Consider the following 25,133-nt stretch of genomic DNA (forward strand, 5'->3'; position numbering starts at 1 on the left):
AAAGAAGAACCTTTTATTTGAATTTTTTGAAAAAGTGAATGATGTTGTCTTTGACATGTGAATCTTTTTAAATTTGAATATGAAGTCTCATATGCCTATAAATAGATCATTTGAGAGCTTCACATTTACAACACTAAGAGCATACAACATTCATTCAAAACTTTCATTCTCTCTTCTCTAAGCATTGAACATTAATCCTTATTCATTTTGAGAGATATAGTTTGCGCTGTATTGTTCTTATTTCACTCATTGAGAAGTGTTTTCTGATAACCTACCCATTATCAGCTTTTGTATCAGAAAAATGGTGTGTATAACCCTTGTGCATGTAGAAAGTATTCTACACGGGGAATAGTTGAATCACCACGTGTAAGGTGATTGCAAGTGTAGAGAGTGTTCTACAAGGATCCTTTGTAGCGGTGTTGTTCAAATGTGTAATAGGTTTCTATCTCCACCAGAATGAGGTTGAATAGTGAATTTGGGAATCATCAAGGGGTAGCTTGAGGCGAGGACGTAGGCAGTGGGGCCGAACCTCGTTAACATACTGAGTTTGCTTCTCTCTTACCCTTACTCTTTATATTTATTGTTATTTCATATTTTGTTTATATTTTATATTATATATTTGATTTATAATTGTTATTTTTTTAATACAACTCAATTCACCCCCCCTCTTGTGTTAGTCATCTGGACAACACACATTATGGGGTTTTGCCCTAGATTTCTCTATCCTTCACTGTCGCTAATTCCTCCTCCATTGAAACCAAAGCCCTTTCTAAACGCTGATGACCCCATATTTAATTTGCAACAGGGTATTTTTTTTCTAGGGGTGTAATTAGTCTAGTTCAATTTGATTTTGGACAAAATTTAGAACCAAACTGGTATGTACTGATTTTACATTTTTAAAAATCAATTACGCACCAGTTATCCTTATAAACCAGTACATCCGATTTTACCGGTTTTAATATATTAAGTACATTAATATTACTAATGTATTTATCAAAAGAAAGATATTGAGAATTTATTAGGTAATAAAATGTATTTAATATATATATTTTATATTTACAACATATAATCAAATAAATATTCGTGTTTAAGATTAAAATATTATGTTATAAATTATAATATATTATTACGTGCATAATTATATATATTATATATAAAATATATTATATATTATTAAAAATTAATAAAAAATATATAATATGTGAACCAGTCTCATCAGGTGTTGGAAAATATAAAATTGATTCTGGACCAGATTTAACTAGTTTTTAAAATAAAGAAACCGATTTCAGACCAAATCGATCGAAAACCGGCCCAAACCAACCAGTCAATCTGGGTCAGTTTTTTAGTTTTTATATTTATTTTTACAATACCCCTATTTCTTTCCCCCATGTTATCTCTTTTTTTGTTTTGGTATTTTTATTTTTATGGCTTCGTGCTCTAATTGTGCATTGAGTTAACAAGTCACTTGTTTGATGTCCTTAAAGTAGAGTCTTTTAGTTACACAGCCTCTTAATCTGTCTTGTTTAGCTTCTCTGCTTGATTAGGTGATCAGCTCTTCAAAATCCATAGGAAAATTTCCTCAAGATTCGGTTATCAAAGAAATCCTTTCTGATCTGGAGATCGGAAAATTTTCCATTTTGTTCTAATATTTGTAGTTTTAGCCACAAGTTGAGTTTGGGTTCTGTCAATCGAAAATATATATGCCCCATTTATGATCTCTGGTAACCCATTTCAATTGAAGATTTAAAGTTCTTTGTTTTTGTTTTAGAATTTAGTATATTCTTTGAACATCAATGATTATAAAATGACTTGTGATTTGGAAATTGTTGACGTTCTTGTCGTTAAATATTTTTGACGTTTTTAATTTGGTATGTTTGTCCAGACGTACTCTTACACTTTGTGGCACCAACTTGGTGTCACTAAAGTCATTACAAATGTATTTGTTGACTTCAAAAATTGTAGATGTGCTTATTGGATAGAAGAAAGAAGCCCTAAATCGGCTTGAAAGGTTTTTGTTTGTGAGTTTTGTTGTTGATGTTCTAAGATTGATTGCTGTTGGGATTTTTTTTCACTGTATTGGGTTGCTTCTATTCATTGTGGCCACAAGATAACCTTCCAGCCATTGACTACTCAACTCAAATTGCCGGCAGCTGGAATTGATTTTGGGTAGTAGATCTTTCAATGTTTGGTAGCTGGAATTGATTTTTAGTTGAACATTGCTAGTAGATGTTTCAATGTATGGCAGCTGGAATTGATTTTTGGTTGAACATTGATAATAGATTTTTGTGGGCTGGTTGTTAATTTGTGGAATTGTGGTTGAACATCGATGGTAGATTTTCGTGGGCTGGACTTTTGCTTCAACTGCTAATCATGGGCTCGAGAAATTAAAATTAACACTCATGCTAGTCTTTTGTACAATTTCTTTTTGGGTTGGATGCTTCACCTGCATCATCAGTTTGGGATAAAAATTCAATTGGTTGCATATGTGTTGTGATCCTTATTACAACTTCATCTTAAACACATGCATTTATTTTAAATATAGTTATTAAGTGAAGCCTTGTTCTTGCTATATGTGATTGGTTATTAGGATTGTCGGTTTCATAAATTGTATATCTGATTGTTGGGTAGAATAAGAGTTGACAAAATGTGTTTGTTAGAAAATTAGGTTGAGGAAAAAAATACGTTGGGAAACAATAATTTAAGTAAAAATTAAATTATTAATTAACATATTGTTAGTTTAGTTGTAAAATATTGAAACAAAAATTAAAAAAATTATTATTTTGACTAATCTAATGTAGATTTATAACTTGAATGGTTTTGAATTTATGACAAATACTTACTTTTAACTAAATTTTAGAGATAATTTTGATAAAACCAAAATCAATGCTCTTAGAAATGGTGATAATAGACTCTTGAACTTAACAAGGTGGCCTTCTCTCTATTGAAGGAGTGTTTGCGACTTCACGCAGTTTAGTCTAATAAGCTCCTTCTATCAAATTATCGAGAAATAAAATGTTACAATGGTCACATCTAGATAAAGAAATTACCTCCAATTACCTCCTAATATCCTTATAATTCAAGGAAAAAAAAAGATGGGCTTGTTAAAAATATGTCATGCTGGTGTTCCCAAGAAGATCTAACTGGTTCTGCTTGGCCACTGAGATTTTTTAAATGAGAATTTTAAGTTTTAAGATTAAATATTAAAATATTATTATTATATTGAAATTTAAAAAAGTTAAGAAAAATTTAAATTATTTATTATATTTTTTATGAAAATTTGAGAAAATTGTAATGATGAGATGAGAATTTCTTATGGCCAAACACAACAGTTCATTGCTGTCAGACAATGTCATATACAGTGTTAAGTGACTGTAGATTATATAAATGAATACACATTGTAAGGATCATGAACGTTGAAGAGTTGATATGGATACGTAGGATTGAAATTCTTTAAATTCACAATTAATTTGAAAATAATCAATCTTGAAGAGTTGGAATCTTGTTAGTTTCATCTAAAGTAGATTATACCGATCTTTATATTATTTCATTAATCTTCTTAACTTTTGACCTTATAGTTGGCCAATTTAAAATTTATAAAAATCTTTAAAAGATTCGATTCACTTTGATGTCCGTGAGAAATCATCTAAGCTCAAAAATAATACTGTTGATCATGTATTAAACACCAGCAAATTACAGAAAACTATTTTCAGAGAGAGGTAAAAACCGAGCCAATTCGAAGATTGTGCAAAAGTAGCATAATTCAGACAAGACAAGTAACGCACAGATTTTGTGGATTTTATACTTTCTGAAAGTTGAAACCTTTGACCTTCATTAAAACGTGTCAAGAGACTAGAAGTTGAAAGTTAAAGAGAAGCATGATTCCTCCATCTTGAGTTTATTATATTCCTTAAAAAAAAATAATAATAATAATAAAAAAGAAGAAGAAGAAGAAGAAGAAGAATGAGAAGAAGAAGCAGCTTGAAAACGCAAAGCGTGCAGCATGATAATGTCATTTTTCATACCTCTTTCTTTTTGTAAAGAGGAATTGCGTCATTTTACCCGTCATGACTCATGATCCCGCTGTAATTAGGATATTAAAATAGCATCTGCTTTTAAAATATCTTTGTCATGCAGATGCTATGGAATCGGTCCAAGAAAAATATCTAACAATCACTTTGATTCAGACCAATAAAATATTAATAGACTGTGACTCATCGACTTCACCTCAAAAGTTAGATCACGAGTAAAAGCATCCCCGCCCAAAATATAAAGAATGTGATTAACAAACAACTAGAACTTAGGAATCATTTGGTTGAAATAAAAGGAAAATTTGATGAATAGTAATAAGATAATTTATGAATAATAAAGAAATAATTTAAATTAAGAACTTAAGATATTTATGGAGTTTTAGAAAAGGAAAGAGTCATAGTTGGATAAAAATATTATAAAATTAAAAGATTATTAGAATATATTTTTTTAATATTACGTTTATTTTAGAATTAAAAAAATTGAATTATTTTTTTGTTTTATTCAAACTTTTGAGAAAATTATAATGATTAGATGATTAGATAAAAAAACAAACGAAAAATTTAAAATTGAAAAGTATTTATAATTGAATGTTGTTTGGATATTCAGATAATATGAGTTGAAACCATTTGTGAAACCAAACAAGATCTTAGAATGTAAACTTACAGTACTAGTCTCTATCACATGTTAAAAACATGTTCCATACCACCAACTGCACAGATGACCTGCAATGAAATGAAAAGGCGGCACGGGGTGTTCAGTAGAACTCGAATGCCTAAATTAGAGAGAAATAGTCTCAATAGAAATATATGAATGAATATGTAAATGTGTTACATTTATGTGTTATTTATATTAGCGCGATGAGAATGATAACAACTAATCTCCAAAATTTATCTTAAAAACTCTCTGTAAAAAGTGAAGTGATCATCTTCCCGATGAGTTAGATATGTTATCTATTATCTATAGCACTCGTACATATCAATAAGACCAATCATTAGACTTGTAGATCAGCTCCTCACATCTCAAACTTGAACACCTTTAATACATGGGCTTATTTCTTCGAAACCCTAAATATCATTTCCAACATGTTTATATATAAAATTTTTATAAAAATAAACGTATAAATTAACATATTTTGATGAAAAATAGCTTAACTACATTTTTTTTTTTTTTATCGGATCAAATCACCTCAATATATAAATTTATGAGTTTGGGCAATGGAACAGTTGGAGAGCAGTTTTGATGAGCACGTCGTGGGTAACTTTCTTCTGCGGATGACTTGACGAGAAAGCAAAGGCATCCCAGTACATAAATATTAGGAAGGGTCCTATGGTGGGTTGGGTAAACATCGACCTTTACATAGGGTTTCCTTAAACCATACAACATCTTCGCAGCAATTACCTTAACTGGCTGCGACTCATGCTATGCCAGCTGAAACTACATTCCATCCCATGTCATGATGATATGTAACCAAAATACAATCATGATGAATATAAAATTACAAAAATGATATTTATAATCTTAAAGCTTACAGGTTTTGCATGTCTTTTTAAGCAAATAAATAATTTTAAAATCTACATAAAAAATTATTTTTTTAATAATAATTTCCACTCCTTTTTTTTTTAAAAGAATACGTAAAAAATTAAAAATTACAGCATTATCGTATCAAATTATTATTCATTTACACGAATACAAACATAACCACATAAGCTTATTTTATCGGTCGTGGGTTGATTGATTGAGCATTGGAATTAAGGCTGTGGAGTGTAGTGCAGCTTTCGCTATTGAGTCTTGCGTGTTTCAACACTACTTATCAGAACAGCACTACTGATCTATAGCTATCATCTTATCTGTTTAGATCAAACATATTATCCCTATTAAAATATCTTTTAATATTATTTTTATTTTAAAATTTTAAAAAAATTAAATTATTTATTATATTTTATATAAAAATTTAAAACAATTATAATAATTATATAAAATCAGATGATGTATGTAACCAAGTGAGTGCAGGCCCAGTTTGGTTTTCAAACCCATTATAACTCATCTCGTCTAATCATTATAATTTTCTTAAATTTTAACACAAAATATAATAAACAATTTAATTTTTTTAAATTTTAAAATAAAAATAATATTAAAAAATAATATTTTAATAATATTTATTTAACTTTTAATTTTTATTTCGACTCAATTCAGCTCAATATTCAAATGCAATTTTTAATACTAGCCCGAAGCTCAGTATAAAGGCTATAAACCATACTACAGTGAACAAGAGTGCAAAGAACGTAAAGTAATACAGCCATAAAGAGCAAGGACAATGTAGGATGATTTGGAAACTACAATCTGTGTCATCTCAATATTTGTTATGAACATTGTCGTTGATCAGGATCTAAGAAAAACTAGAAAGAATGGCGTGAAGATGGATTTACAAAAGAGAAGCTGCCGATTGAGGTGCTGCTGCGTGAGTCCCATGTGTGCCATGACAACACGTACATGGCCCTCACATTCCAAAATATATGGATGCAAAAATGAAAGAGCAGATGCAGCAAACATTGTCAACATGAAGTGAGGATCAAGAATGCATGGCTGTCCACAGCAGCTAAGCTTGTAATTGGTCTGGTCCGATTAGTCAAACTTAGAGAAGGTTCATGAACAAATCAATTTTTTTTGGGAGTAATGCTACATACAGTCGTAGAATTGTAAATGCTGTGCAATCGCTTTGAAAAAAAGTGGAGTTCACGATTAAAAAGTTAATTTTTTTTCATGTGGATCTTATATTAATTCATTTTTTTTTAAAGTGACTGCACGCCGCTTGCACAACCACGACTGCAAATATGATTTCTCTTTTCTTAATATACCAAAAGTCCGAACTGATAAGGCCTTTGGATTGGACTGGTCTAGTCAGTCTTATCGGGGGGTTTGAGTCAGGGTCTTTTGTTTTTCAAGTTTTCAAATTTTTGATAAAAAGTTTTATGAAATGATAAAAAAAAAATTAAGTAAATGATTTAATCGAAATTGTCTAACTAAGTGTATACATATACTTAACTAATTAAGTATTTTAATTGATTATAATAAATTGATAATGTTAATAGTATGTGTATTATCGATAATTAATAGTTAATATATTGTTTTAAAATTCTTAGCCTTTAATATTTTATAAAATCTAAGTACAAATAATTAAGTTAGAAAAAAAATCACATAATTACCTATAATTAATTAGAAGAAAATCACATAATTACTTGTTTTCAATTTATATAACTATTTAATAATTATAAAATATCATATAAAAAATTATTTAAAAATTTATACATTAAATTAGGTTGGTCTAGCTCAGTTTTGGGTGAAGTTGTCCGGTTCAAGATGAAAAGATCCTAGGATTAAATTTAACTCAAATTTCCTTATTTTCATGAATCGAGACTGACCAATTTCTTAACATTCGGATTCGAATGAAAAACCTTACACCCGTAGCAATGGCCGATAAGGACCAAGTTAGAGAGAAAGTGTGTGTAATATATGGAACAACCTATCATGGTAAAATAATGTTTTGGAAAATATATGGAAGGAGCATAACTAGAATTATTGGAACGTACCAATTATAGAACATGCTAAAGAATCTCTGATGGCCCTTACTACTATACAATAAATTCCAATCAATGCTAGTAGTCGATAATAATCCAAAGCAAACCCCAATAATGATTGCATGTCCCAACTTGTTTTTATTTTGTAGTGAATCTTAATCATGTTTTTAGTTCTCATATATCTATACTTAATTCATTTCAAGTTGCAAAAGATCATTTTGCACACTCTTACCCATCTTGCCCTGCAACTCGAGTGTTGTGGATAATTTCTTCTTAATTATGTGTTGTTCTCAAACGTGGCCAACTTTTCTTCAACTTCAACCTTTTTTCGTCTATCTCTCCCTTAAAAAGATGCTTTTAGGTTGCATTTAGATGTTGAATTGAATTGAGATAAATTGAGTTCTTTATAAACAGTAATGAGTCGAAATGATGAAATATTTTTTGTGGAACCCAATTAAGATGAATTTAAATATATTTTGATGCTAATATGAATTTATATTTGTATATAAAAAATTAAATAATTTATAGATCCTACATGTAAAGAGGTGTTGAATTGAAAAATATCAAGAATCTCACGTGTAAGAAGATTTTGAATTGAGATGAGTTTAGTAATTTGAAAGTTATGTATTTAAATGTTAGAATCAATATAAAATTAAACTGAATTTAATTGATTTCAATATATTATATGAATAAAACGATGGCTTATCTATTCATATAACAAGGAGATTCTTGTTTTCCAAGAATCGTTTGTTTAGATAGTTGGACAATATTATGAACCATATGTCTATACTGTCTCGAACATTGTTACACGTGTAGAATAATAATACGTGAAACATATCCACACGGTTCTAATTAAGATGTTTCAAATAGAAACTCAACTTGGTAATGTTATCATGAACAAATGTGTTTATATTATAATGAATTCTTTAAATAGATAAGAGTTTTATTTCAAATTTGATTGTAGAACTAAGAAAAATGAAAATGATTTGTGCTGGCGTAGGATTTGCACGGTCCATTGGAAAAACAATAATTCTCATAATAAAAAATTATTTTTGTCGTAAAAAAAGAAAAATATTGCATGAGACGATTTAGACTTGTATACGGTATTATAATAAATACATGTCATCATCAAATTTCAAGTCTCTTTATTTGCGACTGTTTCCCAAACATGGTAAAATATAATACAAAGTTGCTAATCTATGAGCCAATTATTAGTTTGATTATAGTCATGGCCGACAAACATTGGGCCCCATTTGGATGTGAACTCCACTTAAAATAAATTAAAATATATTTAAACGATAAGATAAATTTAGATATATTTATGAGATGTTAAAAAAATTTGTAAGTCTTAAGTTGAAAGAAGTTTTGAATTGAGATTAATTTAATAATTTAAGAGTTATGTATTTAAATGTTAGACTCAATTTAAAATTAAACTCAACTGAATTGGTTGAAGTTCCAAATGGAGCATCATATTTATAATATTGAACACATTTTTAAAATTGATCAAAAAAATATTATAAAATATTTACTTAAGAATTATTTGGATAATGAGATGAGATAAAATAATTTTAAATAAAAATAAAAATTTGAATAAAATATTATTAGAATATTATTTTTATTTTTAAATTTAAAAAATTAAATTAATATTAAAAAATTAAATTATTTATTATATTTTATATAAAAATTTTAAAAAAATTTATATCAATGGGATAAGAGTTTTTTAATCCAAACGCTGCCTTAATTTATTATTAGAGTAATAAAATTTTACTTCTTTTCAGGTAGGAATTAGTTGTAAAGGTAGGGACAATTCTGTAGTTTTAACTGAGAAGAGGTCGATAAACTTAATTGCCATCAACATCAGAGGGCATCGGTTAAATAGTCACGAGAAGAGACTGGTCCAACTTCTCTGTGAACAAAATCATCGTATACAATAGGTTCAATCGTTACCGACCAATCACGTGTCTCCATGTCGGCATCAAATGTTTGTAACCACTAACCGTTAGAGATCTTTGATTAGAATGTGATTAACCATCCCATTCTCTGTTTATGGAGAGAAATAATAAATTAGTAAAATGCAAATAACACCTATTTTTATATGTTTGTTTAATTAATTAAATAGATCTCTTTTTATAAATGGTCATTTAAAACGATTGATTATAAATAATATTAAAGAAATAATTTATATATTTTTAAAAATATGTAAATTTCGTACACTTTGTTTAAAAATAAAAATAAAAAATTATAAGAGTCATATGAAAAAAAATACTTTTTAATAGACGACTTCACTTTTTAAAAAAAAAATATGCAAATTTTATATGCTTCAAAAGGATATTTAACATCTCTCATAAATAATGTCACTTTAGTTGTACCGAATACTTATTGACGTGTGGTACCTTGTGATTTATTAAAATAATTATATATAGGAAATAGAGAAAATTTAGAGTTTCAATCTTACTCTTTTTGTATTTTTACAACGCTATTTTGTTTTGTTTTAAATATGTATATTTATTTATTTATTTTCTTAATAAGTTGCCTGGCACCACAAGTGAGTAATATAAATGAAGTGACATAATAGTATTTCTCTACTCATAATATTCTAACAGTTAGTATTAAAAAGTGATTAAATAATTTTAAAAACTCTTTAATAAAAAAAAATTAGATTGTTTGAACGTTACATATTAAAATATTTTTAATGTTAAATAAGCTAAAAAGTAAGTTTAAGAAAAATTGTATTTTGATGTTTTTCTTTAAACATAATTTTTTAAATAATGTGGAACGTAATTCAAATTTTAAAAAAATTGTCAATAGATAAAAATATTTATACAACTTTAAAATAATTATAACTTTAAACTTTTAAAGATGTGGTCATAATTTTTAAAAATTCAAATAATCGTTATTTTTACCTTAGAAAACAATTTTTTAATTTGTTTATAAACAAACATAATATGTTTAAAAGTATTTTAAATATATGGTTATCAAATAGTAAATAATTTTTAATAATAGAACTTATTACTTAAGTTATAAGTTATAAGTTTTAAATTTATAAATTATATTTTCTAGTGCAATCTCGTACATGTATTAAGTCTTGTTTGGATAGTGGAAGTTTTTCATTTCATTTTATCTCATTTCATCATTATAAATTTTTAAAATTTATACACAAAATATAATAAATAATTTAATTTTTTTAAATATTAAATAAAAAATAATATTTTTATAATATTTTATTTAAATTTTAATTTTTATGTAAAACTATATCATCTCGTCACAAAATTATGAATTAATTCTTATAACAACGTAATTACGGGAAAAACACTAATAAATATTGATAATGAGATCGAACGGCAAGGAAGCAAGATCCATCGTAGTCTTCTTATGCGTGCGCCACACCATATAAACATTTCACTTATTTCTCTGTGCGCCAATTTCTCCCCGTCTGTCTTCCCAAACCACACGTCTCTCGATCTCTGTCTTTTCCCTCTCGTAGATTTTCCTCTATTTTTCTCCGTCTCTTTCCAGAACTTCAACGTTTCTAAAATGTTCTGAGCCCTCTCTCTCTCTCTCTCTCTCTCTCTCTCTCTGTGTCTTCACCAGGCAAATTTGGCGCAACTGAGCTTGTAGCTATCCTCAGGTTCGTGCATTGTGGCGACTTGCGAGAAACGTAGAGCTCTAGATCTTGCGTTGCCCTAGGAATTCGAAGCTGAGATTGATTGCTAGCTCTCTTTCTCTGTTCTTCGAATTCTCTGATTCCGTTTTTTGTTTTATACGCCCCAATTCGCAAGCTTCTTGCTTTCGATGTGTTGTCTGTGCATGTGTCCTGGGAGTGCTTTGGTAAGCCCTTTTTTCTTTTCTTTTCTTTTTTTTTCCCACGATGTTTCCTAGCTACCAAAGCGCATTGTTGGTCAACAGCGATTATCCGTTTGGCTGTTGAGAAAAAGCAAAGAAAAACAAACAAAACAATGCTTGGAACTCGTAAACTTTCTATTGTCTCTTTTTCTGAAAAGTGGAAACGATCGGTGACTCACATGTTTTCCGGAAAGTGGAAACATTGATTTCTCGTGGTTTTTATTTCTTACGGTTGAAAGCTTCTTCCCGTTTTGCTTTGTTCATTATTTTTCTCCAAACTTGTTTCCTGTATTCGTTTCCTTTTTTTTCCTACTCTTCCTTTTCATTTCTGTTCAGAAACAGAATAACGAGCAAGTGTTAGCTGGTCTTTACTGTGTTGAAGCGTTTTATTATTTAGTAGTTCTGAGATTGATTACTCAAAGGAATGCGCTTACTTTTTGGTATGTTCGATTGCAGGATTGGTTTGATTGTTGAGATCCAAAGGTATTTTTGGGATGGACAGTTCGGAGACATAGATTCAGTAGATTATTTGCTCTAAAGGAAATCTAAAATCTTATAGATCAACTATCATAGATTGGTTCTATAGTTAGAGGTGGAAATAATGGCTATCGGATTGAGTTCTGTCATCCCGAAATTGCAAATGCTATTTACTTCCGATCATGCCTCGGTGGTTTCGATGAACCTCTTCGTGGCACTCCTTTGTGCTTGTATTGTGATTGGCCATCTTCTTGAGGAGAACCGATGGATGAACGAGTCTATCACTGCCCTTGTGATTGTGAGTTTCGCTCTTACCCGCTTATTTGCTTGCTTATGGGAAAGAGGAAAAGAGATGAAATTTCCAATCTTGGGTTATTACGTTGGCTAAGCCATCGGTAAAATTAATTATCTTGTTTGTTAAAATGTTAGTGGCTAATTTTCCATTTTTATGTGGGTTTGTTGCAGGGTGTGTGTACCGGAGTTGTTATTCTGCTTACAAGTGGGGGAAAAAGCTCTCATATTTTCGTCTTTAGTGAAGATCTTTTTTTTATATACCTTCTGCCGCCAATAATATTTAATGCTGGGTAATTTACAGTCTCTTACTGATCAAAAGTTTATGGTCTCATTAGTCTTGTTACGTAACAAATTGAGCAATTTTCCGTTCAGTACTTATTTCTGGTTTAGATGTTATGATTGGTTTGCCTTATGTTATGCATCAATTGTTGCTTACGGATGATGAAAAAAATTTAGGTAGCAACAAGAGTTTTTTTCTTTATGGATTTGATGATTACCTCAAGTTGTGGTAGGTACCTTAAATTGCTCATTATGTCATTAGCAATCACAGTGCTTTTCCCTTAAAGAACTCATATGATCTTGAATCTTGCTTTGCCTTTTGGTAATGTGGAATTTGAGAATCCAAAAGCCTGTTTCAGCATCATCAATTCATCGCTGTCTTAGTTTGGAGTCAGGTTTGCTTATCGACTCTTTAATTTTGATTTTGCAAAGTAAGGGTAAAATACACCACTTTTTTGCATGTAACAAATGTCACCATTTTTTTTTTTGTATGTAACAAATGTCATTGTAGAGTACAAAAGATGCTAGTCAGGTACATGAGATATTTACAAGACATACTCCTGTCTAGGGGAAAAAGATAAAGTTATGCACATTAAAGTCTATAACTGCCGTCCAAAGTAAAAAAAAGGTTATTGGGAAGGAGAGTTTTGAGTTCCTTCAATGTTTTGTTCACATTCCTCAAAATTTCTGCAATTCTTTTCCCTCCAAATAAACCATTTGAGGCAAGTGGATCATCTTCCACACTGCTACAATTTGTGGACTTCCACTAAACAAATTGCAGCAGAGTGAGAGTCTCAGGGTTGCAATGCCACAGGTAGCTTATACTATCAGAAAGTCAGAAGCATTTGATGTAAAAGATTGAAAGTAAGAATCAGAATGTGTGGACTTATGAAATATTTTTTGTATTTTGATAATTACAAGTTATTTTAGAAAATAATATTTAAGTTGATGACTGTTAAGAATGTAACATGTAACAGGTTCCAGCTTTGACATCTTCATTATCCTAAGCAATTTCTCAGAACATATTGATTTCTTAAACTAGCTATGTCTAATTTTAATGGGTATGAGTTTATTAAGCTAGTGAAAATTTCGTAAATTGCAGAAATATATTTGATACTTCCAGAAGTGGCATAGTTAATGCTGCAAAATTAGTGGGAAGAAATTTTGTGGTTTGCTAGAAGCCCTGGAATTTTGGCATCTGAAACATGCCAAATGTGATATTTTGCTCAAGAGTGTGGACATTTTATTCCAGTGATGGCATGATTTTAGAATCTGAGATGTAGACCTAGTTTCTGTTTCTAGGTCAATCAGCTGGAACTTCATCAGTTAAACTTATTTTACCAGCCTCATGGTTTCTTATCTGCAAGCCCAAATTTCTACTATGTTTGCCACTCTATTCTTATCTGATGAATGTAGCTACTAAAAACAACCTATCTATGGACCTGACAAGATGAGAAAATAAAGCATGGTTGCGATAAAGTAGTTCACAATCATATTTTGTTGAGCACCTTATATTTTATTTCTTTTTGAGTGTTGACATTTATTTATATCTTTGCATTACTTTCTTGATCTCATGTTAACGGTGAAATTTTAATTTTTCTTTATAAGATCCTGCTCCCAACCTTATGATATACGATCTTAATCTTTATTATTTGCTCCAGTTTTCAGGTGAAAAAGAAGCAGTTTTTCCGTAACTTTGTTACTATTGTGCTGTTTGGTGCTGTGGGTACATTAATATCCTGTGGGATCATATCCCTAGGTAAATCTAGTGATCTTATTTACTTTTTTTTTTTTTTAAAAAAAAGAAAAAATTATTTGTTTAATTTAAAGTTGCACAAAATCAAGAAAAACCATCACACCAAGTATGTTAAATTGCACTCTTTTTCTGTTGGACAGTATTCTTGACTGGGCAATTATTTTACTGCTAAGTACATATTTCAGCAAATAGTTTTACATCATTCTGTTCCAATTTTTGGAACACTCACCTTTCAATATAATTTTCGTACTATTCAGTTCTATGCGTAATGCATCTTGAATCATGGTTAGATCATGATGATATTCATTTCCCTGATTTTGACTATTGGTGAGTTAATAGATTAAGGTTTCCTTGCATGACACGTTCAGCTTGTTAAAAGAGTGGAAAACATATAAGGAACTAATTAGGATTATTTTCAGATAATGAATTGGAAACCCCTTTGTAATTAGTATTACTCTCTGTTTTGAATTTTCATATGATTACTGAAGAAGGGAAGCGAGATATATGTGATTCAATCACTGCAACTGGAGGATTAAGGTTTCTTTGGAGAATAGATGACGAACAATCATTTGTTTGAGAATTGTCAAATTCTTATGGTTCTTTGGTAATTTGAATTTTGGATTGTCTTTGACTCTTTAACATTTCACTTAAGCCTACCAATTAAAGAAAACATTTCAATCAAGCCCAAGTTTGATGATTGCTACACTTGAACAAGCAGCTCCTACTGTGGTTCTGGATCCAACAGAGTAAAGTTTGTTGATAATCGTATAGTGGTTCTTTGTAGGATTGTTGGGACAGATGGTTTGAGCCTTCTGCCTGAGCATTGCACGCATAGAAGGTAACCGTGGCAGTATGGGTTCTTCAGATTTTTAAGTCTCTAATTGGCTAATGTTACCAGAACAGAGAGTAACGAGAAGTCTTGATGATAATCTTATCATTGGAAGTATTTTCCTTTTTCCTAGCAATTTTGCAATTCTCATTAAAATCTGGCCTTTCAAACCAACAGTTGAAAAAAGATGGTTCTCTTTCAGAACTTTTTCCTTGTTGCATGCATCTTTTTAATAAGTAAATGCATGCCAGCAATTTCGATGGTATATGCTACGATGTCTCTAATTGCATAATCTTACTTCGATATCCCAGGAGGATCAAAATCTTTGGATAATCCTACTTCATTGTCTTGCTTATGATTTTGGAGATTGTGCTGCTATTAGATTTGCAGAAGCAATGTGTCTAGTTACTTTAAATTAGTCTTATTGAGTTGAGTTGGCCAGGGTCATTTTAAAACTCTAAATCCTTCGAGTATGTTTGGTTTAGTCAATTTTGCAAAATTTTCAAAAATAAAAAATTCAACTTCAAACCAAAACATCTTCCAATCTAGAAAAAAAGAGAGAGAAGAAAATCCATTTACTTTCATCCATACATTTGCCTAGATTCCATTTAAAAGTCAAAAGCACAAAAACAAAAAATAAATTTTACAAAAAACAAAACAAAAATACTCTTAAAAACATTATTCCTCTCTCTCTCTCTCTCTCTCTCATGACTTTTCATCTTCTATTTATGATGCCTCTTGCCAGGAATAATTCCTAATCCTTTTTTCATTTATTCTATCTTCTTGTCGTCTTTCTTCTGTTAGTTACGGTGATAGGTTATAACGGAGTGTAGTTTTTGGATAGAAGCTAAGCATTTTGTAATTAGAAGAAAAGGGGGGATTCTTTTTTGTATTGTTGAGAATGTAGAAAGTTCACAGAGGCCCTATACCTCAGTGTAGACGTGGTGGTTTGGATGGTTAAGGCAGTCAAGGTATGCTTGAAGTTCTCAGGCAATAGGGAACTGTATCAGACTAGAAGGGAGGGAAAGCTTTGTCAAAAGTGGTATGGTAGGTAAGTGAAACTGGTTGAGCTGGGCACAAGTAAGGGGAAGGGAATCATTGTTATTCCTGAAGGAAGCAATGGAAGTGGATGGAATAGTTTTCTGAGGAAGGTGAGAGCTTGTCAGTTCAAGTTCCTCTGTTTTTGTCTGGGAAAACAGAGGTGTTTCTATTAATGGCATTGCAAAAGAGGTAAGTAACGCCAAATCGCACAAAGGGGTTTCCTTTTCTCATGAAGCTTCTTATACATTAGCTTTGTTGGAACTTGTAAAAGATAATCCTGGCCCTAGTAACATGCATGGGAAATACACTATTAGGAAAGATTTGCCAGTGTCGATTCTAAGGAACAAGAAGGATGGTTTGGAGGAAGTGAACCGACAAAATATTTCGGATGATAAGGTTAACAATTGGCATCCCATAATGTTGAAGAAATTTGGAGAAGTTGAAGGGTCACTATGGCCCATTCGGGCAAAGCTTCTTGGATGGAAGGATAGGCTGAATTCATCGTTGAAGACTACATATGAGGGCCTGGGTTATATTTCTAATAGAAAATAAAAGAACTGAGACTTTAGCTGAGGTGAAGGGAGGATTGCCTGGGCCTAAGGCTTCTATTGCCAATGAAGGAGTTGGGCTTGCTAGAAGCCCATCCTAGAGGCCTATTTCATGGAAGATACATCATAGTGGGCCACAAGGAGCTTTGCTTCAGCCCAAGCCTACGGTGGCCCTGATGACTGGTTTGTCTTCTTAGAATGGGTTGATGGTAGCGGGTGAATCCTAAGGGTGTGTTCCGGCGACGAGATCTACTACAGTAAACCCAACGAATGAGATGCTAAATATTGCGATGGATCAGCCCAATCAGGTGGTTGCTTCGACCCAGCCTGTGTCTTCATAGAAGAGGTTGATGGGTGATGGCGACCCCCCCAGTAGTAATCCGACGGTGTGTTTGCCTTGGAAGCGGGCTATCAATGGTTTCCCATGAAGCCCAAAATCATTTCGTGGAATGTTTGGGGACTAAACGACTTTAGGAAACATCTCCAAGTGAAAAATATGGTTCGTCAATGGAAGGCTGATGTTGTTTGTTTTCAAGAAACTAAATTGAAGATAGTCAATCAATCGGTTGTTAATAGTTTATGGAATTGTCACTGCGTGGGCGGGGTAGAATTAGCTTTTAAAGGAGCTTCAGGAGGTATTATTGTAATGTGGGATAAGAGGGCTGTGGAAATAGCAGTTTATTATGTGGGAGAATTTTTGGTGGCATTTCATTTTAAAAATGTGGATGATGGAGTAGAATGGGCTTTTGCTGGTGTTTATGGGCCAAATTCGGATTCTAGTAGAAGTATTTTGTGGGATGAAATGGCGGGAAATTGTAGCTGGTGGGATCTTCCATGGTGCATAGGAGGGTATTTTAAAATTACTCACTTTCCTTGTGAGCGAGTAGGGGATTCTCTGCTTACTAGAGCTATGTCTTCTGATCTCATTTCAGAGTTGCAGCTGGTTGATTTACCTATGGTGGGAGGGGATTTTATGTGGTCAAATGGGAGAGCATTGTCATGGTTGGACAGATTTTTGGTTTCAGCTTCTTGGGAAGCATTATTTCCAGAGTTGAGTCAGAAAAGATTGCAGAGAATTGTTTCTGATCACTTTCCTATCATGATGGATTGTGGGAGTATTTTTAGTGGAAATAGATTTTTTAGGTGGTGGGCTTCATATAATTTTTCTGGTACACCCAGCTTTGTTTTGGCTGGTAAACTTAAGGCATTAAAACAAGATCTGAAAAGATGGAATGTGGAGGTTCTTGGCAATGTTAATAATAAAAGGAAACTGCTTATGGAACAGCTGCATTCATTGGAGGATAAGGAGATGAAGGGTGAAATTTCAAATGAGGAAAAGGAGATGAAGAAAGGGATTATGGCAGAAATTGAAAAATTTACTCTTATGGAGGAAATTTTGTGGAGGCAAAAATACGAATTCTTTGGTTGAAGGGAGGGGACAAATGTACGAAATTCTTTCACAAAATGGCTAATTCACACTGTAGATTCAATGCTATTGAGTTTCTTCATGTAGGAGATAATGTTTTAACCGATAATGGGGAGATTGGAGATCATTTTGTGAATTATTATGAGAAGCTTTTCCAGGAAGAATATTCATGGAGACCTAAGTTAGATGTGGCTTTTGAGTCCATTGATCAATTTAGTTCAGATTGGTTAAAGAGAATTTTTGAGGAAGAAGAAGTACTTGATGTGATTAGAGGTATGTCTAAGGATAAGGCATTGGCTTTGGATGGCTTTTCCATGTCGTTTTTCCAAGCTCGTTGGGATATTGTGCAGGAAGATATTATGAAAGTATTTGGAGAATTCTATTCTTGAAATTTGAAAAGAGTATTAATACTACTTTCATTGCCCTCATTCCTAAAAGGCGGGGTGCTATAGATATGAGTGATTTTTGCCATATTAGCTTGGTGAATGGGGTGTATAAGATTATTTCTAAGGTGCTAGCTAACCGCATAAGTGTGGTTATGGACAAGATTTTATCGAAGACTCAGAATGCATTTGTGAGAGAGAGACAAATCCTCGACTCGGTGCTTGGAAAGAGAATAAGAATGGGTGAATCTGGAATTTTAGTTAAATTGGACATGGAAAAGGCTTTTGATCATAGCAATTGAGAATTTCTCCTTTACTTACTTGGTATACTTGGTTTTGAGGAGAAGTGGTGTGGATAAAACATGTTATATCAACGGCCAGATTTTCTTTATTGATGAAAGGCACTCTGGTCGGTTTTTTTAATGGCTCCCTTGGTCTAAGGCAAGGAGATCCTCTATCTTTTTACCTTTTTGTAATAGTTATGGATACTTTTGAGTTGTGCGGCTGTTGAAGGGAGTTTTTTGTCAGGATCTATGGTGGGAGATGGCTCACAGGGCTGCATTACAGTTTCACACTTACTTTTCGCAGATGACACTTTAATCTTTAGTGATTCAAATCAGGATCATATCCGAGCTTTGAGAGCGTTATTGTTATGCTTAGAAGCTGTTTCAGGACTTGGAATTAATCCAAGTCTGAAATTGTTCCTGTGGATACGGTCAGGAATATTTTTAATTTTGCTAATATTTTGGGATGTAAGGTAGCTTTTTTACCTTTGAGATACCTTGGTCTATCTCTGGGTGCTCCTCACAAATCTATTTCTATTTGGGATGGGGTTATTGAGAAGATTGGGAGGAGGTTAGCTGGTTGGAAAAAGCTCTACTTATCAAAAGCGGGAAGAATTACCTTGATTAAAAGTACATTGTCTAATCTTCCTACTTATTTCCTTTCCCTTTTTCCTTTAGCTGTGGGGGTGGCAAAAAGATTAGAGAAGATTTTTCGGAATTTCTTGTGGGATGGCAATGGGGAGGAAAGAAAATCTCACTTGGTGAGTTGGAATAAAGTTTGTCAACCAGTTTCATGTGTAGGTTTGGGTGTGAGAAATTTAAAGTTTTTCAACAAAGCTTTATTTGGGAAATGGAAGATACCAAAATGAGAGTAATGCATTATGGAGACAAATTGTGGATGTTAAATATGGGAGGATGTGGGGGAGTTGGTGTACAAATGAAGTAAAAGGGGTGCATGGGGTGGGTTTGTGGAAGTCCATTAGGTTGAAATGGGGGGATTTTGTCAGAACATAAAATTCAAAGTGGGAGATGGGACAAAAATTTATTTTTGGCATGATACTTGGTGCGGGGATTCAGCTCTTAAGTATACATATCCTGATCTTTTTAGGATTGCTAGAGATAAAGGGGCTGCAGTGGCTGATTCTTATCAGTTTTCTAATGGCATGTTACATTTGATTGTGGAATTCAGCAGAGATGTGCAGGTCTGGGAAGTGGGTGAAGTATCTGAATTTTTTGGAAGATTATATGATATGAAGATTGATCAGAATAGGGTGGATAGTCTGCTGTGGGTGCAAGATAATAACTCCACATTTTCTGTGAAATCCTTTTACAAGGTGCTAATTAGTCGGAGCTAAAGACTATCCCTGGAAATGTATTTGGAGGGCCAAGGTGCCTAGCAAGGTTGCTTTCTTTTGTTTGCTGGTGTCTTTTGGGAAAATATTAACCACGGATGATTTGAGGAAGAGAGGTTTACTGCTGGTTGATTGGTGTTATATGCGTTAGAAGGATGTTGAATCTGTTAACCATCTCTTTCTTCATTGTGAGGTGGTGACGAAGTTGTGGAATGAGATTTTTGCAAGGGTAGGCATTGCTTGGGTGATGCCTATGCATGTGGTGGATTTCTTGGCTTGCTGGCAAGGTCTTGGAGGGGAGTAGAGGCAGTGCAGCAGTGTGGAATCCCCTTGTGTTTATTTTGGTGCCTACGGTTGGAGAGGAATGGAAGATGTTTTGAAGATTGTGAGCATTCCATGGGGGAACTTACTGAGTTCTTCTTTAGCACTTTTAAGTTTTTGGGTGAAGAATCTTGTAAGGGATGGGAACATTTGTAATGCTCTGTTTTAGTTGTGTTTTGTTTTAGCTTGTATTTAGGTGTATTCACTTGTATACATCCTGTGTACTTGAGCTATGACTATTAACTTGGAATAAAATTCTCTTATTAACTATAAATATAAATATATATATATATTAAAAAGACTTTTGAACTCTATCCATTCACTTCTACAAATCCCAATATTATATATATTTCAAAAAAATATCTTAGGCTATGCCTATCTTTATATCAATGAAATATCTTATTACTTATAAAAATATATATATATTTCGAAAAAATCTTATCCAAATTTTCCTATCTTCCTTAATAAAAACCAATATCAAACACATCTCAAAATATTTCAATTAAATTATCATAAATTCCTTAACCAAACATACACTTTCCTTCTTGGTAACTGTACTTTTGCTTTATATGGAAGTAGTAAATGTAAATGCATCTCAGTTATCTCGATTATCGAACTTGACTTTGTGATTGAATGGAGTTGGGGCTTATTATATTCAGAGATGGCTTTGGAAGCATTGTATTGCTCATTTCTTAGGTCTTAGAGAATGGAATGAATGTGATGTATGCATGTTCAACAGTTCACTCTGTCTACGTCTGCTGCTGAGGACAGTGACTTAAGATATTGGCCAAATAATGTGCATGAGGCTTTTTCATTAAATTCTTATTTTCTTCACCATCTTTGTGTGAAATACACATTTGAATTGAATTATTGTATATTGGGCCCAGAAAAAATGGGGAAAAAAAGCATTTGAGTTACTGGATTCTATTTTAGTATCTTGTCGTGACTGTAAAATTCTGATGCTTGATTCAGGTGTTATTCAGTTCTTCAAGAAATTGGATATTGGCTCACTGGATATTGGGGATTATCTAGGTACTACATTTGTCAATTCTCTCTCTTTCTTATAACTTTGCTGTTTGTTTCTTACTGTATTTGTCTACTATTTCAGCAATTGGTGCAATATTTGCTGCAACAGATTCTGTCTGTACATTACAGGTATGGCCGATCAGCTTCTTAGCATATTTGAAACAATTAAGGCACCAATACTTCAAAACTAAACTTATTTCATGTAACGATACAGGTGCTTAATCAGGACGAGACACCTTTACTCTACAGTCTTGTATTTGGGGAGGGTGTCGTAAATGATGCAACATCAGTGGTTCTTTTCAATGCTATCCAGAGCTTTGACCTCACTCATATTGACCCCAGGATTGCTTTGCATTTTATCGGAAACTTCCTTTATTTGTTTCTCACAAGCACAATGCTTGGGGTGATGGTAAGTCTCTCTCTCTCTCTCTCTCTCTCTCTCTCTCTCTCTCATATTTGTCTCCCTTAATGCACAAGTGTGTAAGTTTTATGTGCTATTCTAGTGTGGTATAACATCTTTCTTTACCCCCGCAGACTGGGCTGCTTAGTGCTTACATCATCAAAAAGCTTTATTTTGGCAGGTATGTTGTCTGAATTGAAGTGATCAAATCATGCTGCATTTACTGGTATTAACAATATTATTCCATTGTTATAATGGCATTGAAAATGGACCCAATCTTATAATAAGAAGGTGCCTTATTTGGTCTTTATATCATAATGTAGGTTTTTCTTTGTTGAAATTTGGTTGGCAATAAAAGCTATGCTGACACCTAATCTTTAAGGTCTTCTAATTAGGGGTCTGAGAAAACCTGAAAACTATGTGGGAAAGGAACTTGTTAGAATCATGTACTAAAATCAAATTCTGATGATATAATTTCTCACACGTTTCAATTTCAGGCACTCTACAGATCGTGAAGTTGCTCTTATGATGCTCATGGCGTACCTTTCATATATGATGGCTGAAGTAAGTTATCTAATTGTTTTATGACACTTCTCTTTTTAAGCTTTAAATGGTTTATGTATATTTGATAAAATGCTAATTATTTGCCACATAGCTAAGGTGCTTATCTATTTGATCTGTTCTGCAGTTATTCTATTTGAGTGGCATTCTTACTGTATTCTTTTGTGGGATTGTAATGTCCCATTACACCTGGCACAATGTAACTGAGAGTTCAAGGGTCACCACCAAGTACGTCTTGTCTGTTTAGAATTTGTCAGACCATTTTAACCTGTCATATGTAAACCCCTTTCACAAGTGGAACAGAGGCATTTTTCTCATATACCTAATGCTTTCTTTTTTGACTTCAAATTATTACAGGCATGCTTTTGCAACCTTTTCATTTGTTGCTGAGATTTTCATCTTCCTTTATGTTGGAATGGATGCCTTGGACATTGAAAAGTGGAGATTTGTCAGTGACAGGTATTTTATGTACAAGAGCACGACTAACTAGTCCTTGCAGTTCTAAGTTCTTGACGTATTGAACCTTATATGTATTAGGAGTGATAATCTATGTACATCTTTCAGACAACATATATGATTTAGCTGCCTGAGACATTTTTTTTTTTTTTATTGTTTAAACACGTAATGCCTGCTTTTGCTTTTTACAGTCCTGGAACATCAGTTGCAGTGAGTTCAATATTAATGGCCTTGATTATGGCAGGAAGAGCAGCCTTTATTTTCCCCTTGTCATTATTAATCAACTTAGCAAAAAAATCTCCAAATGAAAAAATCAGCTACAGGCAGCAAGTATGCTTTCTGTTTCTGTAATGACAATTCTATTTCTTTTGCACTTCATTGATCTACCAAATCACACAAACATCTTTGTTATTGTAGGTGGTAGTATGGTGGGCTGGTCTCATGAGAGGTGCTGTGTCTATAGCCCTTGCTTATAATCAGGTAAGATATGTACATGCTGTTTTATTTGGGGCAAAAAACCAACGGATTTAAACTAGTAATTCCTGAGAAATTACAGATCAAAAAAAAAAAAAAAAGTAATTACTGAGAAATTTTTTAAATAAGATGACCTGTGAGGCCTTTGGGCTTGTTTATATGCTCTTTGCCAATTAAAACAAGAACACGTATAGATTTTAGTAGGAAATAGTTAGTGCGTGCGTGCGTGCGTGCGAGAGAGAGAGAGAGAGAGAGAGAGAGAGAGAGAGAGAGAGAGAGAGAGAGAGAGATTGTTCAGTTAACTCTACTTTGTTAAATGCAGTTCACAAGGTCAGGGCATACTCAATTGCGACCGAATGCAATCATGATCACCAGCACCATTACTGTTGTTCTTTTCAGCACAGTGGTGAGACATCTACCACTATTCTGGATTTTATGACTTCAATTTGTGGCTGGATTTGATTAGTTATATAATAATAAAGACCATCTTGTCAAATATTTATTATTCACTGATATTTTATTCTGTACCTAGTTGGTCCATTGAGGGTAAAACTTATTTTCTGGTCACAGTTTTATTACATCTTGTTAATATATACTAATTTTACCTCTTGATATGGCACAAGTTTTATAATTTCCTGGACTACAAGGAAAAGAGAAGTTGAGGAATGTAATGCTTGCTAATATGGTAGTTGGCTTGTTGCTGTTATATTTTTCAACTATTACTGTGTATAATAATTTAGTGTCAATGGCTGCTTCCTCTATATTTATATATTTTTTCCCATTCTTCATTGGCGAAAGAGCTTTCATTGAATGAACTTTCAAATTTTCAATTACAAACGATTAAGGTAGATCGGTTCTATCATGCTTCCAAAAATTAGCCCAGGCTATGAGTTTTTGGTTCTTATATTAAAGGTTTTCTTTTGCGTTAGGAATGGCTAGTGATTTGATATGAATGAGTTTCAAATGCAAGACCTCAATGTTCTTGATGATTATAATAACCAATTCACATTTGATTCTGGTCAGGTGTTTGGTTTGTTGACTAAACCTCTTATAAGGTTCTTGCTACCACAGCCGAAAAACACAACCAGCATGTTATTGTCGTCAGATCCATCGACTCCAAAATCAATCACCGTGCCTCTTCTTGGAGAGGGGCAGGATTCTGAGTTTGACCTCCCCGAAGTTGTCAGGCCAAGTAGCATTCGAGCACTCCTGAGTACTCCTACTCACACTGTTCATCGTTACTGGCGTAAGTTTGATGATGCCTTCATGCGCCCAGTATTTGGTGGCCGGGGTTTTGTTCCCTTTGTTCCTGGATCACCAACGGAACGGAGTTTCCAACAACAAGAGCAATGAGAGGGCGGCCAAGCAAAGTTGTACAATGTGTTGTAAATTACATAACATCTTCTCGAGAATAAAGCGCAGATGCCATTGGATCAGCTTGTGAAATATTTCGTGCACTTTCGGGATAGCGAGAAGACGTGTATCATAATCCATATGAAATTGCTTTTATGTCTTGTATAGCTGATCTGATCGTGTTTGCCCCCAAGCGTTTGAAGAGGATTTGCCTCTTTTTATCAATTTTTTTTAGATCAACGTTATTATTTTTGTGAGCACAATATTTCAGGAGAGCTTTAATGCCCTGCCTTTTCAGGAGTGTTTTTGTAATGATAAAACAATGAAATGCCATATATTTGATGAAGCATTTCCGCTATTCTATGTTTTGGGAGCCGAGTTACATTCCTCTCCATTGTATGGTTTATGAGTTTAGGTGAAACCTTT

At 32.8% G+C, this 25,133-nt stretch overlaps 1 protein-coding gene across 2 annotated transcripts; it reads left to right on the top strand.

Moving 5' to 3' along the window:
- Positions 1-11,047: 11,047 nt before the first annotated feature.
- Positions 11,048-25,065, top strand: LOC122315663 (sodium/hydrogen exchanger 2). 2 transcript variants are annotated; one of them, XM_043131723.1, is made up of 15 exons: positions 11,048-11,432; positions 11,904-12,222; positions 12,390-12,508; positions 14,159-14,256; positions 21,410-21,469; positions 21,546-21,592; positions 21,678-21,872; positions 21,998-22,044; positions 22,361-22,427; positions 22,552-22,652; positions 22,782-22,883; positions 23,072-23,210; positions 23,298-23,360; positions 23,677-23,760; positions 24,378-25,065. In XM_043131723.1, the coding sequence occupies exons 2-15, from the start codon at positions 12,049-12,051 to the stop codon at positions 24,705-24,707; spliced, it is 1,626 nt and encodes a 541-aa protein (XP_042987657.1). In that variant the 5' UTR covers positions 11,048-11,432; positions 11,904-12,048; the 3' UTR covers positions 24,708-25,065. The 2 variants fall into 2 exon arrangements, with proteins under 2 accessions (XP_042987657.1, XP_042987658.1); XM_043131724.1 differs by having other exon boundaries at positions 11,048-11,232.
- The last annotated feature ends 68 nt before the right edge of the window (positions 25,066-25,133 follow it).

This window comes from Carya illinoinensis, chromosome 7 (assembly GCF_018687715.1).
Source record: "Carya illinoinensis cultivar Pawnee chromosome 7, C.illinoinensisPawnee_v1, whole genome shotgun sequence".
In the NCBI taxonomy this organism is placed as follows: domain Eukaryota; kingdom Viridiplantae; phylum Streptophyta; class Magnoliopsida; order Fagales; family Juglandaceae; genus Carya; species Carya illinoinensis.